We start from the raw sequence: 13072 nt of genomic DNA, 5'->3' as shown, positions 1-13072 counted from the left end.
ATTTACGCTATCTGGTTAGTGTAAATCCTTACCACTTGCACTAGGATATACGGAGCACCTTTTTTCACTGGACTGTGTTTTATTATCACTTTTTTCTAGCGCTGCATTTTTTATATATATGAATTGCAAATTACCGTTTTTAAATAAAAACAAGGATTAAGGCCACTCACATTTGAATCACTTTAAAAAGGCATATTTATTAGAACAAACTTCTTCCAGATGGACAATGAATGTCAGACAACCTCCTCAGGAATCTCACATCCCAGCTCCAGGATACAGCAGAAGCTCCACAGAGAACAAACATGCACAGATCCCAAAAGATGGCCGCTGGAATGCACCGCTCAGCGTGCGTTCCACTCACCGGAAGTGACGTCAGACGTACGGGGTAAAGACTGGAAATGCGTCAACGCGTTTCGCCCCTCCCATCGGGCGTTCTCAAGGTCTTGAGCCTCTGCAGCTAAAGGGGGAGCAGTTAGGGGTGGCTCAACTGGGTGGTTTTACAACCCCCCAAACTCACATGTGAGCAAGCCCTTGGTTCACATCTGTGCGGCTGCATGCTGCGTGTAGAACAGCGCGTTTGTTTCACATGGGTGCCTAAGAAATACAGGGAAAAAAGTCCCCGACCCTTTTTTAGGAATTTTGCTGCACCAAAAACATCCTGTGTTTGACAATGTATGGGGTACCATTAACAATTAATGGCACCCGTGCATCTGCTAAAGAGCAGAACATTTGTCTGCATGTCAGGAACAATCCTGATTTTGTGCGCGCTCCACGACACGCAGTACTGTGAACCCAGCCTTAGACTGGGGTGCTTCGAGACTGAAAATATTTTTCAAAGGCACCCTGACTAGAAAAAGGTTGAGGAACACTGCCCTATATCATTTATAAATATATTAAAAAATAAGGGTCCCAACACTGACCCTTGGGGTACACCACTAATAACCTTAGACCATTCAGAATATGAATCATTAATCTATACTCTCTGAATAGCCAGTTTTTTATTCATTTACAAACTGATTTTTCCAAGCATGTAGACTTTACCTTACACATTAGCCATGCGTAGTGAACTGCGCCAAACGCTTTTGCAAAATCCAAGTATGCTATGTTCTAGAGCAGTGTTTCTCAAGCTTTTTTCAGTCAAGGCACCCTTTATAATGATGAATAATCTCAAGGCACTCTTTAAAATTCTACACAATCTCAAGGCACTCCAATCTAAAATGTAAAAACCTATTCTACACACATCCAGTACACTCAACATTAGAGGTGATTTATTCTTTCAAAGCAAATACACCTTTGCACACTGGTACTGTCTAGTATTCCAGTATGTCTCTCTCATTTTCTCTCCCTCACTCTGGTAATGTGACCCTTGTGCCAATGGAGAGGGACAGGGGAGGACCAAACAAGGATGAGGTGAATGCACCCGACATCCTCCTTATCAAATGATGATGTCATTGGTTGTTAGGATGCTGGTAGCTAGAAGATTGTAAAAAGGCACAATGAAAACCTGTGGCTTTGTGTACTAAAAGGCAGGATTGATCCACCTGCTGGCTTGCATACAATGTTTGGGCATTTTGCCAAGGCACCCCTGAAGAAGCTTGAAGGCACCCTAGAGTGCCTGGGCACCCTGGTTGAGAAAGGCTGTTCTAGAGATTCAGCAGGAGCTCCAAAATGGGGGAATTCTATGCTCAGACAGTCGCCACCCCAAATATTTTTCCTATTGGAAGATATCCTATCCCAGTGGCAACTGTAAAATGTTGGATTTCCCATCATTTGTGTATGTTACAATGGTCACCAGTACAAATAAAGAGGGTGAATCTTTACAGTGGGGCCACAGAAACCAATAAAAACCCTGATGGAGAGGTTCCAATGCTTCACTGCTCTATCCAAAACTAGAAAACATATATAACTGCACTTTCTATGAACATTATGCTTGTGTACTTGTCCAAGAAGCCTTTGAAAAATGCCAATTTGATGGGATACTTTTACTAAAGAGAAGTTATGTCTTTAGCAACATTGTGCACAGCCTCCCGCGTCTAAGTACTTCCTGCTGTGCTAGAAAAAATCTGATCATTGGAAATGAGTTTCCCATTCAACACCGTGCAGAGTAGAACTCCTGTCTTCACACAGCACCCTTTAGTGGTGTCCAGAAATTGTTTGATTACAGCAAAGGTGGATGCAAACACTGACCCATACCATGCTGCTTGGAAACAAGACTTATCATCAGTAAATATAGCTCACTACATTGGCAACTTTTTCATAGGCTTAGGGGACAGGTATAAAAGCATTGTGTTCATTAAATGTGCATTTACACTTTGAAAATAGGTAAAAAAGTTAAAATTGTTTGATGTAGACCCACTGACAATGTCTATTTCCATTTTAGCCTATACATACATAGGTGTTCTACAGAGCTTCTGTTTCGCTTTGCTTTCAGCTCCACTTGACACAGGGCCAGTAGAGCAGAACTGATGCTGCTAGGTTCATTGAACCCTAAAACAATCCCAGCTGCTGCACAGATGAGCACCTGGCTTCCAGACACAGGAACCTGTCCTATCTGCTTGCATCTGGAACTCGAGCCAGGTACTTGTCTAAACAGTACACACATTTTCTGTAGAGCTGGACCCTACCAATGGCGTCAGTTAGGCTCAATTTACTTTATACCGCTTTTATACTAAAGGTAGCCAACATCAAAGTGAGATTGCAACTAACACTTGTACGCACTTGCCATTTAAATTTTTCTTGTATGTATTTCCTAGATTGTAAGCTCCAAGGAGCAGGGCCCTCAAATCCCTCTTGTATTGAACTGTATTGTTATTGTATTGTTTCCCACTATAATGTAAAGCGCTGAGCAAACCATTGGCGCTATATAAATCCTGTATAATAATAATAATAATATGTGTACAATCTTCATTTAGGAAGAGAAAAATATTCATCATGGCTTGTGGTATGTATGTGAACATCTAGATTATCAGTACTCAATAAATTATAGTACCTTGCTCTAAATGATCTTCCAAAATAGAATAAAAAATGTCAGTTCACTAAGCTGCATTCCTTATTTCAATTTAATTTTTTATTGCGTTATAATTTTCTTATTCAAAATCCACTTGCATTGTTGTTGAATATTTTATTCTGTGGAAAATAGTTTCTTTTACCAGTAAAAACCATTATTTTGAACCAATTGTTATTTTATCTCACAGAGTATTATTTTATCTCTACAAAAAATGTATTCTTTGTTTGCCTTTCTCAGTAGACACCTTATTGAAACCCACTATTATATTCAGCCAAAAGGTTTTTATACAAAATTAAAAAGAATGATACTCTATTGCCTAACTTTAGTCATTTTTATTGGCTAGAGTTATGAAAAGTTAACATTTTGATCATATTTTCATTTTTGTCTTTGACCCCACAGGGCAGCTTTCCCTGATCTCCTATCCATATTACACCAGCAGAATAAAAGTGTTTGACACCAAAACAAGAAAGCACAGACAACAATAAAACAAGTTCTAACATTTTGCCAGTCCATTAAAATCATTTTTATTTTTGTCTTTGTCCCTGTTGAAGCAATTAGTTTATCCCTGTGACACAAGGATTCAACTTTCCTTGGTAGGGTGCTGTAACAACCAAGGAATGTCATTGTAATCAACATAACTAGAATATGTTGACAGTACACTTTCTTTATTTTAAGTGAAGTTTATAGTTTCATAATTCTAATTACATCAGCTTACAACATTTTGAAGCTGCAGGGTTCCTTCATCAAGGCAAGTGTGAAAGACAGCTGAAGAAGAGATATAAATGACTTCCTGTTCTGTAAGGGGAAATCCCCCAATAGAGACACAAATAGCAAAACAATATCAATAAAGCTGTAACCCTTTCTTGATCTATCTAAATCAAAATAAAAAGTTTTGGCAATAGTTAAACGTGCATGTGATCAGTTCAGCTGATCTAAATAATAAACCCATAAAGTGTATGTTACCCCCACAGATTAAGATTAAACATATAGTATGGGGTTGATTTACTAAAAATGGAGAGTGCAAAGTCAGGTGCAGTTGTGCATAGAAACCAGACAGGTTCCAGAGTTTTTGCCAAAACTTAATTGAACAAGCTTAAGTTAGAAGCTGACTGGCTACCACGCACAGCTGCATCAGATTTTGCACTCTCCAGTTTTCAGTTTAGTTTTTAGTTTTAGCTAACCCTTATATGTGTGGATCGTCTTTTTAAAACCCAGCCTATTACGTTTTTATTTATTCTATTTTTGGTTTCCAATCCTTTTATTAAACTTTTACAAAGTAGAAAAGTACAGAACACCATGGTCTGTATTTATTCTATCTTTAAAAAAAAAAATGGTGATCCTGCCATTTCTTCTGGGTTCTTGTTTCCAACTGACCACCAAAAGCATGTAAGCAGATCCATGCTTCTCTGGTCAGTTTGGGTCCCTGCCATTGCTGAAAGGAAATACAGGACACTGTGCTGACACATGGTGTGCCAGTATCTCCTGTGATCAGTTGTGCAGCCATTCCTCTTCCAAGCTTGTGTTGGTTTAGTAAGGGGAGTGGCTTTTTTGCACACACATAGTGGGTTTTTTTCATCACATACAGTGGGTGGGCAGTCAGCAGGATTATATCACACAACAGGTGAGAAGTGGGTGGTCTTACAATACATAGTGGATGGAATTACTAACACAAGGGGCAGGCAGACAGGCTTACAGAGGCTCCAGCTATGAGCTGTTGTCAAAATGGCAGATGATTTTGTAACATAGCACAGACAGACGGGGAAGTCACTTACTGGCTATATGACATAATCCTGCCGACCGTTGTGTATGATGTAAGCTGCAGACAGGGGACTTCTCCACTCTGTGTAATTAGGCCTGCCCCCTTGCTAAACAGACATGGTCCCTGCTGTGGTTAAGAAGGACTGATGAGGCTGTGCTGTCCTGTACCATCCAAATAAAATATTTAAAAATGATTAAATGTATAATTTTAAGAAAATATATGTGTTTTGAGCCAAGTAATTTTATTTGCTGTATTAAAATGGCCTTTTGAAGCAGTAAGAGTGACATTATGGTGTAGTTGAAGGAGGTTGGAAAACAGCTACGAATGGGAAATCTCAACACTTGTGTCTTTGAAGATGTAAGAATGTTGTAGGTTATTCAACTTACCACAGCTCAACCAAAACTTGCTTGTTGAACAAATTTTTTTCTTTTAAGTAAAGTGATCAGATGAGTCAAATTATAGCCAAGGGATTGTGATGATGTTGAGAATCATGCATTGTTATATTTTTTATTTCATGTGTATAATTCAAAATGCAAAACATATTAAAATGTTAATTTACAAACAACTCAATTTCCATTGTCAATGATATGCTCCGAATCCAGCAGCTCTGGGCTCAGATCATGTTTGACAGCACTCATGGGATTATGAGCATTGTCTCTAGTTATGGAACAATATCAGATGTGTCATTTAATGTCAATGGAGACAAAAGCTAAAAAAAAGAATGTGCTGGATTTTTTTGACCATGATTTTAAAAGCTTTTCTGGCACCAGAATTTCCATCTTATTTCCTATGCATGTTTACAACTGAAAAGAAAACAAAAAATGTAAGAACTTTTCATGAATCCAATAACCGAACTCAGCAATGAATACAAGCAGTGTGCCAACGCAAAAAGTGCTGTAAACAATCTACTGTCTTCATTGTCCTGACTTGGCAAAAGCTTGAATGCTAGACATTCTTTATACCCATTAATTAATTGCTTCTCTCCTGTCAATTTGTAAGAATATGTTTTATGAAGAGCAAACCAGTACACATTCACAATTATGAATGCATTGGTTGGGAAGAGAATAAAAGCTGATTATGACATTAGACTAGTCCTGTATGGCTTAGGAAGAGGTTAATTAACTTGACATGCAATTGAATCTTCAGCAGGTATTGCAGGAAACATAGACAACAGGTATCATCAAAATTACAGTTGTGTAGTAGCAATGTAAGCACATAAACATCCAATCTTTTGTTTTCTTATATTGTGTTTGCTTTGTTTTGTTTTTCACTGTAGAGATCCTGAATGGTGGAGTGTATCTGGACCGCAATGACTTCCTATGTTATGCAGACACCATAAATTGGCAGGACATTGTTCGCAATCCAAATGCTACAGTGTTCCCGATGAGCAGAAATCCAAATTGTAAGTTTATATTTTCTGTATCTTTCTTTAAAGTCTTCAGTATTTGCTGCTGCATGGCAAGTTTTAGGCTAGCCATAGTCTGAGCAGCCACTTAAATTGCTGCCCCCAGCAAGCCTAGTTCATTGAGGCCTAGCCCTTGCAACTCACATCACAGAGTTACTGCCCTTATACATAACAGAGGAGCCTGCTACGTATTTATCCATGCATGAGTGACATCTTAATTTAATGCAACTCCTCGGCATCTTTAGAACTTTTGGAAATGCAGAAAACCAGCTGGGACTTTAATGCATGCATTTCCTATCCACACAGCTTTTTTAGATCTGGCCTTAATCTTACAGTTAAAGTGGTTGTAAACCTCAGACATGAAATATGAGCAAAGCATATCCTTCTGTAGTGTATATTTGTCTCAATTAACAGCACTAAGTGTAATTTCTGTCTGCTGCTTCATTTCTCTGCTATTAGCATGCATCATTTCTGACAAGGTTTCCTGATACTGAGAGAAAAAAGGTGACAGAGGATAGATTTCCGGCACACAGCTTGTGATTGACAGCCTCAGCTCTGTTCCTGTGTGCTGTGTGAAGGGGGTGTGCCCCTTCACTCCAATCACCTCCCAGAGCTTTCTTCACTGAGCTCTGCAGTGTGTAATTTCAGCTCTCCACCCCGTTTTCTGAAAGCTCAGACAAAGTTTATAAATTCTATACTTTGAACAGATGTAGAGAAGAGAAGACAGCAGATAAACAGGTAGAACTGTAGGAGGATTTGCTTCATCTCCATGTATTGCCTGAGGTCGTTAATTTTACTGTGTAAGGGTTTACAACCAATTTAGTTTTTGTCAACATTTAGGAGAAAACTTAATCTATTCTACTCTACTAAAGGAGTTAATAAAACAAGCAAATCAGTGAATCAGTATAATTTTTACTACATTTATCTCCATGAACCATGACTGCTTTGATTCCTAAACTGAAGGATCTCAGGAAATCAGACAAATGTACATGCATTTTTTCAGAAGAATGAAAAATCTATTAATTATTCAATTACTCAGTTATCTATAGATGAAAAATTAGATGTACATTATATAGACAAGACCACCATTGGTGAAGGTAGCATGAGCAGGACTACAGCTAAGGTGTGGGGAGCAGGCAGTAAGTATTGACCAAATTTTTTAGAATACTTTCAGGGACTATTTAGAGTTTTTGTTGCCTGAGCTACAAGTGGTTGATGAGAGAACCCATAGTTCCCATAGTTGTTTTACACTATGGGAAAACTTAATTGTTACAGCAAATGTTCATTTCAGTGTTCTCTTGATAGCAGGTTACTTTCAGGCTAATATGCAGATCTGCTATGGGACTGTAGGGTACACAAGTCATAAACCTTCAGAAAAAAAGGGGATAGCTGCTTGTTACTGGAACTACAGATTATATTGTAACCTCTCTCATCAACCCTGGTAATATACTTACCAATTATTATCCACACAATAAACAAATAAAGCACAAATAAAGGTAATTGTATGTTAACCCAGCCTGCTCTAAATTTTGCTTACCTTGACCCTGGATCATAATCACTTAATGGTGAATAAAGCACCAATTACCGGTTCTTAAGCTTTATTACAAAATGAAGATGCCAATACAGGCTCAAGAACAGGACTTTTTATGCCAGTACTTCAGACAGGGAAGTGAGATTCACATTATGATCTAATTTTTCTTTCCTACACCTCCCTCTGGAATTCTGCTTTCTGGTCCATCATTTTGGGTAATACATTTTCGTTACAAAACACCCTTCTTAAACACACTTTAGTGCTGGTTCACTTACATGTGGATTGGATGTCGTTTGAATTGCATCCAATCCACATGACTTGTGAAAAAACATTGTTTCCTATGGTACCTGTTCACATGTTCAGTGCACTGGCAGTGCAGATTCAGTGCGGTTTGAAAAAGAGTCATGTATGATTTCTGAGCAGTGCAGTCCAGTTCAGGTGCAGATTGCAGGCTATTGACTTCTATGGGAACTGTTTCTAAACCGCACATGTGTGAACAGGATAATCCTGAGAGCTAATCCTGTCCTGAACTTGATGTAAACCTGACATGAACCGGTGAACAACTACTGTATCAATTAGCTGTGAAACCTGAGCTTCAATCCGCATCGCACATGTGTGAATCAGCTCTAAAACCAGAATACCACTTATTTTGGGTCATTGTCTTGAGTTTTCAAATAAAATATGTTATCTCAGAGAAGTTCAAAGTAAACTTCAATGCAATAAACCACTTAAAAATTGTGTTCTTGTCTAGAGAAAAAACTAGATTGTGCTGAAACCTCTCAATTTACTGACATCACTTTAGGTGGGACACAACTTTGAACAACATTCTTACAGAGAGACTCAAGTCATGTCTGCCTTGCTTGTTTGTTTCTTCCCATGTATTAGAAAAAGAACAGCAGAAAATTAGCATGATCTTAAGGGACACAATTATTTTGTGAATGTCAGTATCCAGACACTATGATGGTTTTCATAGTGATGTACCTCTTGTAGTTAGAAGGATTTTATCTTACTGCAGAAGCCCATGTTCAGCCTGCAGTAGTAGGGAACATATTCTGGAGAGAATCCAACCCAACACCAATACAAAGCCACCTCTTGAATGCTATTATGTACACGAGGCAGGAAAAGGATATAAGTTAATAAGCCTGTTACTGCTTAAACTGCAGTGTAGTGTTCTATCATTCTATCAATAGTGTTCTATACTACTCAGAAGTATGATGGCCCATGGGACAGTTGCTTTACCTTACAATAGAAGCATAAAAACAACATGCTGGAAGGCTGGTTTAGTCTAAAAAAGAGCACTGTGAAAAGAAGTCACAGGAACCAATCAACTTTCATCCTTCACTTCCCCGACCACTATTACCTAAATTGTATTGGCTGCTCAGGGTGACTGCAGTCTGCATATTGACTTTATAGTTTGCACTGCTTTACTGTAGGAGGATCGTCTATTAAAAAATTGCCAAAAGCATCATGGAATCCTTGTGGTTGACTGGAGTATGAATTTAGTCCTGTACTGTTTTAAGATGCTACCAGTTTCCACAATTATTCCCCATACCCTTGGGAAAAGTTTTTCCCCACTGATGATGGTGTCATTATTTGAATATATGACATTTTTTTGTTTGGGTATAATTTCTTAATTAGAGAATAAGAGCTCTTAGTGCTAAGCTGAGGAGGCATTATTGTTACTGTCTGCTAACAATGACCCTTATAGCCTGCTGTTATTTCTAATAAGATAGTTTAATGACTCTTCTGCTTGGTTAATATTGCTCTGAGTGGTGAATTTCTGAAAGTGCCCAGGAAACATTGCTAGTCTGAAGAGTCTCAGGCAGAATTTAGCAGAGCAGCAAAGTATTGCAGAAAACTGCTCTACCAGGAAAATATTGTACAGTAGCTCTGAGCATCCTCATAATGCTCCATCAAATAGCTTTACAATTACACTAACAGCAAAAAAGTGCAGGCAAGTACAGAAAGATAGGTCCCAATTTGAAATTACCAATGCAATTATTGTATCTGGGCAATAGCTATATTCAGTAAAATGTGAGAGCCTAAAATAATTCTAAAACAGTTACATGCTTTGTAATTATATACAATGTATGAGAATATCGGTGTCCACAACTTAACTGTCCATTGTTGTTTCTTGCTTGAATGGCCATTTAAAAAACCTACAAGGAAATATGTGGCCTGCCATAACTAGTCTAATTCTGACCAAGCTAGTTGCTTTAATCTCTAGCTTCAATATTCTGAATCACAAAAATCTCCAACTTCTGGAATACAATGGAGCTTTTTTCATTTGATGCTTTTAGAAACCAAGTGGCACAGATCAGCTGTAAAGCTGATCTGTAACCTTGTAGTGCTACATAAATGTGGACTGCTCCTACCTTGGTATGGATGCCAAACTGAACCTGCGGACCCATTAACTGATAATCTGTTTTCACCTGACTCTTGCACTGGCCTGGCAGCCTTAATCGTTTTCCAGTGTCACCTGTTGTCTGATATAGGATGACAGGTTTTACTGTGCACTCTGCTCACCATTTCTGGAAATCCTGTACACTGCTTGGTACACTGTTCCTGGATATTCTGTTTCATACTCTAGAAAGTCTATATGCTGAGCAGTACCCTGTCCTTGGAATTCCCATTGTGCACTCTGCTTACCTGTTTCTTAGAAGTCCCGAACAATGAGCCGTAACCGTTCTTAGAAATTCTGTGCACTGCAAAGTATCCAGTGCCCTAGGAGCCCTTTACACTGTGCTGTACTGTGTCCCTCATAACTTGTGGGTGGTACTTATCTACCTCTTTTCATTCCAGTGGCCAGCCCCCATCTGGAACCTTTTGCTTACCTTGCCCTAGCTGGTAGTAACTGCAGTAATGACCTGGGACTGGAAAGCAGCCAACCTATCTACGGCATCAGAATCTCTGGCGATGACCAATTGTTGCTTTTCAGTGAACCCAGTTGTGGTCTAGGTGGGCTCTCTCTGGCTGTGATTGGCAAGCCTGTGATATCAAGGTCCATATATCCAAAGTTAAAGATTGATAATAAGCATCTGCCATGGACAACATCACTACTTCCTCTTTATGCCAGTAAAACTAAATTTTCCTAGTATCCTATGCTAGGAGGGTGCTACAGGTACATTAACTTTTTTTTTTTATAAAGTGTTTCATACTGTACATATCCCTGGCCCAGAACCATAACCTGACATGATTTTTTTTTAACCTGTTAGGATGGCTTTCATCTTTTAACCTAACAGGGTCGCTTTCCCTCAGCTGAGGCTTAACCGTTAATTTGACTCCAACCCTTTAACACTTAAAGAAAAAATGTAACATAAACCCTTAAACTTGACATGAAAAATATGAAAAAAACTGTACCCCAATATTAACCCTAACACTTAATATAACTCCCTGAACCCTATGCTAACTATAAGGTAACTATTAACCCTAACTTAATTTCTGCAATGTATTTTTTTTCCTAATTGGGTGCTGGAACTGTTCAATCAAAAAGCATACAGTCCCACAATGAGACTTATAGCATCAAGATCTCATCACCGAAAGCTAATGATTCGTAATAATATTATTAGTGAGAGACATTTGATCACACACAGCTGATTTCTTCTGAAATAATCCCATTTAGGATATTGCAGACAGGCTCCAGTTAGCTTTCTTTAGGCTAAAATGATGGAGAGCATAGAATATTGTGTTTCACGTAGTTTCACCACAAATGTAAATACTATATACTCTTTTACTTGTATTATAGATTTATTGATCCTTTAATATACAAAGCATACCTAGCTAATGCACTTTCTGCCAAAGTTTATTAAAATGAACACCAATTGTCAAGTTAACTTTATTTTCCCTTTTTGTTCTTGTCTGTGATGTATATGAGCTGAGCATCTACATGACTCCAGCAGTAAGCAGTCCTACAACATCATGTCATCATAGGAGCATGTTTTCTGCTCAAGCTCTTCGATTTATGATCATCTCAGATGAGATATTGATTGGAAATAATAAAGGAGTTAGTTATTAGCAGCTGGGACATAAACAGCCTAATATATCAATATATATTGTTCCGTCTAAGAGCAGTTTCAGGCCACATTTAGTGGAGGCATGCCCCCTACCAGCCTTTATATTGTGTGGAAAATATATTGAAACCATCAAACTCCCATTTTCTTTTAGATGAATTCTTTACTGGTAGTTGCTGAATGTGATAGCGATTGTAGCATCACTTATACTATTAGATGTGTATATGGTAGCATAAGACAACAGATGTTGAGGGCTTTGAACAATAAATCTCTGAATTACTGGTTACAGAAATAGTTCTGCATTTTGTAAAATTGCTCTTGCTATTATTAGTATAACTAAATCCGTAGGAGTGATTGTGACCATATGAGCCAAGTAGACAGAGCCTTACTTTAAAAATGAATACACATTTTTGTTACTACTATATCATCCAACAATAAATGCAATTAAAACTGAACTCTACACACTCGCTCACTACGGGCTGCCTGCAGAAAACTACAGGAAGGGGCAAAAACAAGACCAGTCAGCTTACACAAGGAGAGAGGGAAACAGTCACCAGTCTTTATTATAGGAAACTCATAGAGGCAAATAGTTGTTTCATGTTGGATTACTAAAACAAATTCATAAATGGTACCAAGATTCAAGTATGAATATACATGGCTTTTATATTTAGAAACTATGGGGTTGATTTACTAAAGGCAAAATAGGTTGTTCACTTTGCAAGGGAACGCTTAGTGAATGTGGTGAAATTGGATGTTGCATACCCAATCACACACAAAGAAAAATAAAAAAAAACAAAACAGCAAACTTTTGTTTGCATATGATTGGATGATAAAGGTCAGCTTCAACTCATTTACTAAGCTCTGGGAAAAATTGCAAAGTGCAACTTCCCTTGCAATGGGAATAGTCAATTTTTCTTTTAGTAAATAAACCTCTAATTGTTTAGCTTGGATTTCAACTTTAAATTCACACTTTTTTTTAGCTATGGATAGAGTGTTGAGGTGTTGAAATCCCTGTCAGGTTTGTGTTGCTATGTGCATTAATCACACTTTCTGTTTGTCCTGATGATCGTTGTGACAGAAATTGATGGGAAGTGAAACATTTTATAGTTGTCCCTGGAACAGGAATAGAGCAGTAACCTTTTAATGGAAACATTTGCCCTGAGAACAAAGACCTAAGGCTGACAATACACTATACTATAGGATAGTACAAGCTCCTATAGATCTACAATCAACTCTGAAGTTCAGGGGCCTGCCTTGTTTTGATACTAATTTAATGGACTGTTTTGATTTGTTATCATAATATTATTATTATTATTATACAGTATATAGCGCCAAAGGGTATGCTCAGCGCTGTACAATA

At 38.1% G+C, this 13072-nt stretch overlaps 1 protein-coding gene across 2 annotated transcripts in view; it reads left to right on the top strand.

Moving 5' to 3' along the window:
• ERBB4 (erb-b2 receptor tyrosine kinase 4) overlaps positions 1-13072 on the top strand; it is a 1213483-nt gene that overhangs the window by 782594 nt on the left and 417817 nt on the right. For both annotated transcript variants that reach the window (XM_089672264.1, XM_089672254.1), the window contains exon 4: positions 6043-6168. In XM_089672264.1, coding sequence (XP_089528390.1) covers positions 6043-6168 — 126 coding nt within the window. The remainder of the gene's footprint in view (positions 1-6042; positions 6169-13072) is intronic.

This window comes from Staurois parvus, unplaced genomic scaffold (genome assembly GCF_062004578.1).
Source record: "Staurois parvus isolate SC_StPar_1 unplaced genomic scaffold, SC_StPar_1.0 ptg000011l, whole genome shotgun sequence".
Taxonomy (NCBI): domain Eukaryota; kingdom Metazoa; phylum Chordata; class Amphibia; order Anura; family Ranidae; genus Staurois; species Staurois parvus.
This window is presented reverse-complemented; position numbering and strand designations above follow the sequence as displayed.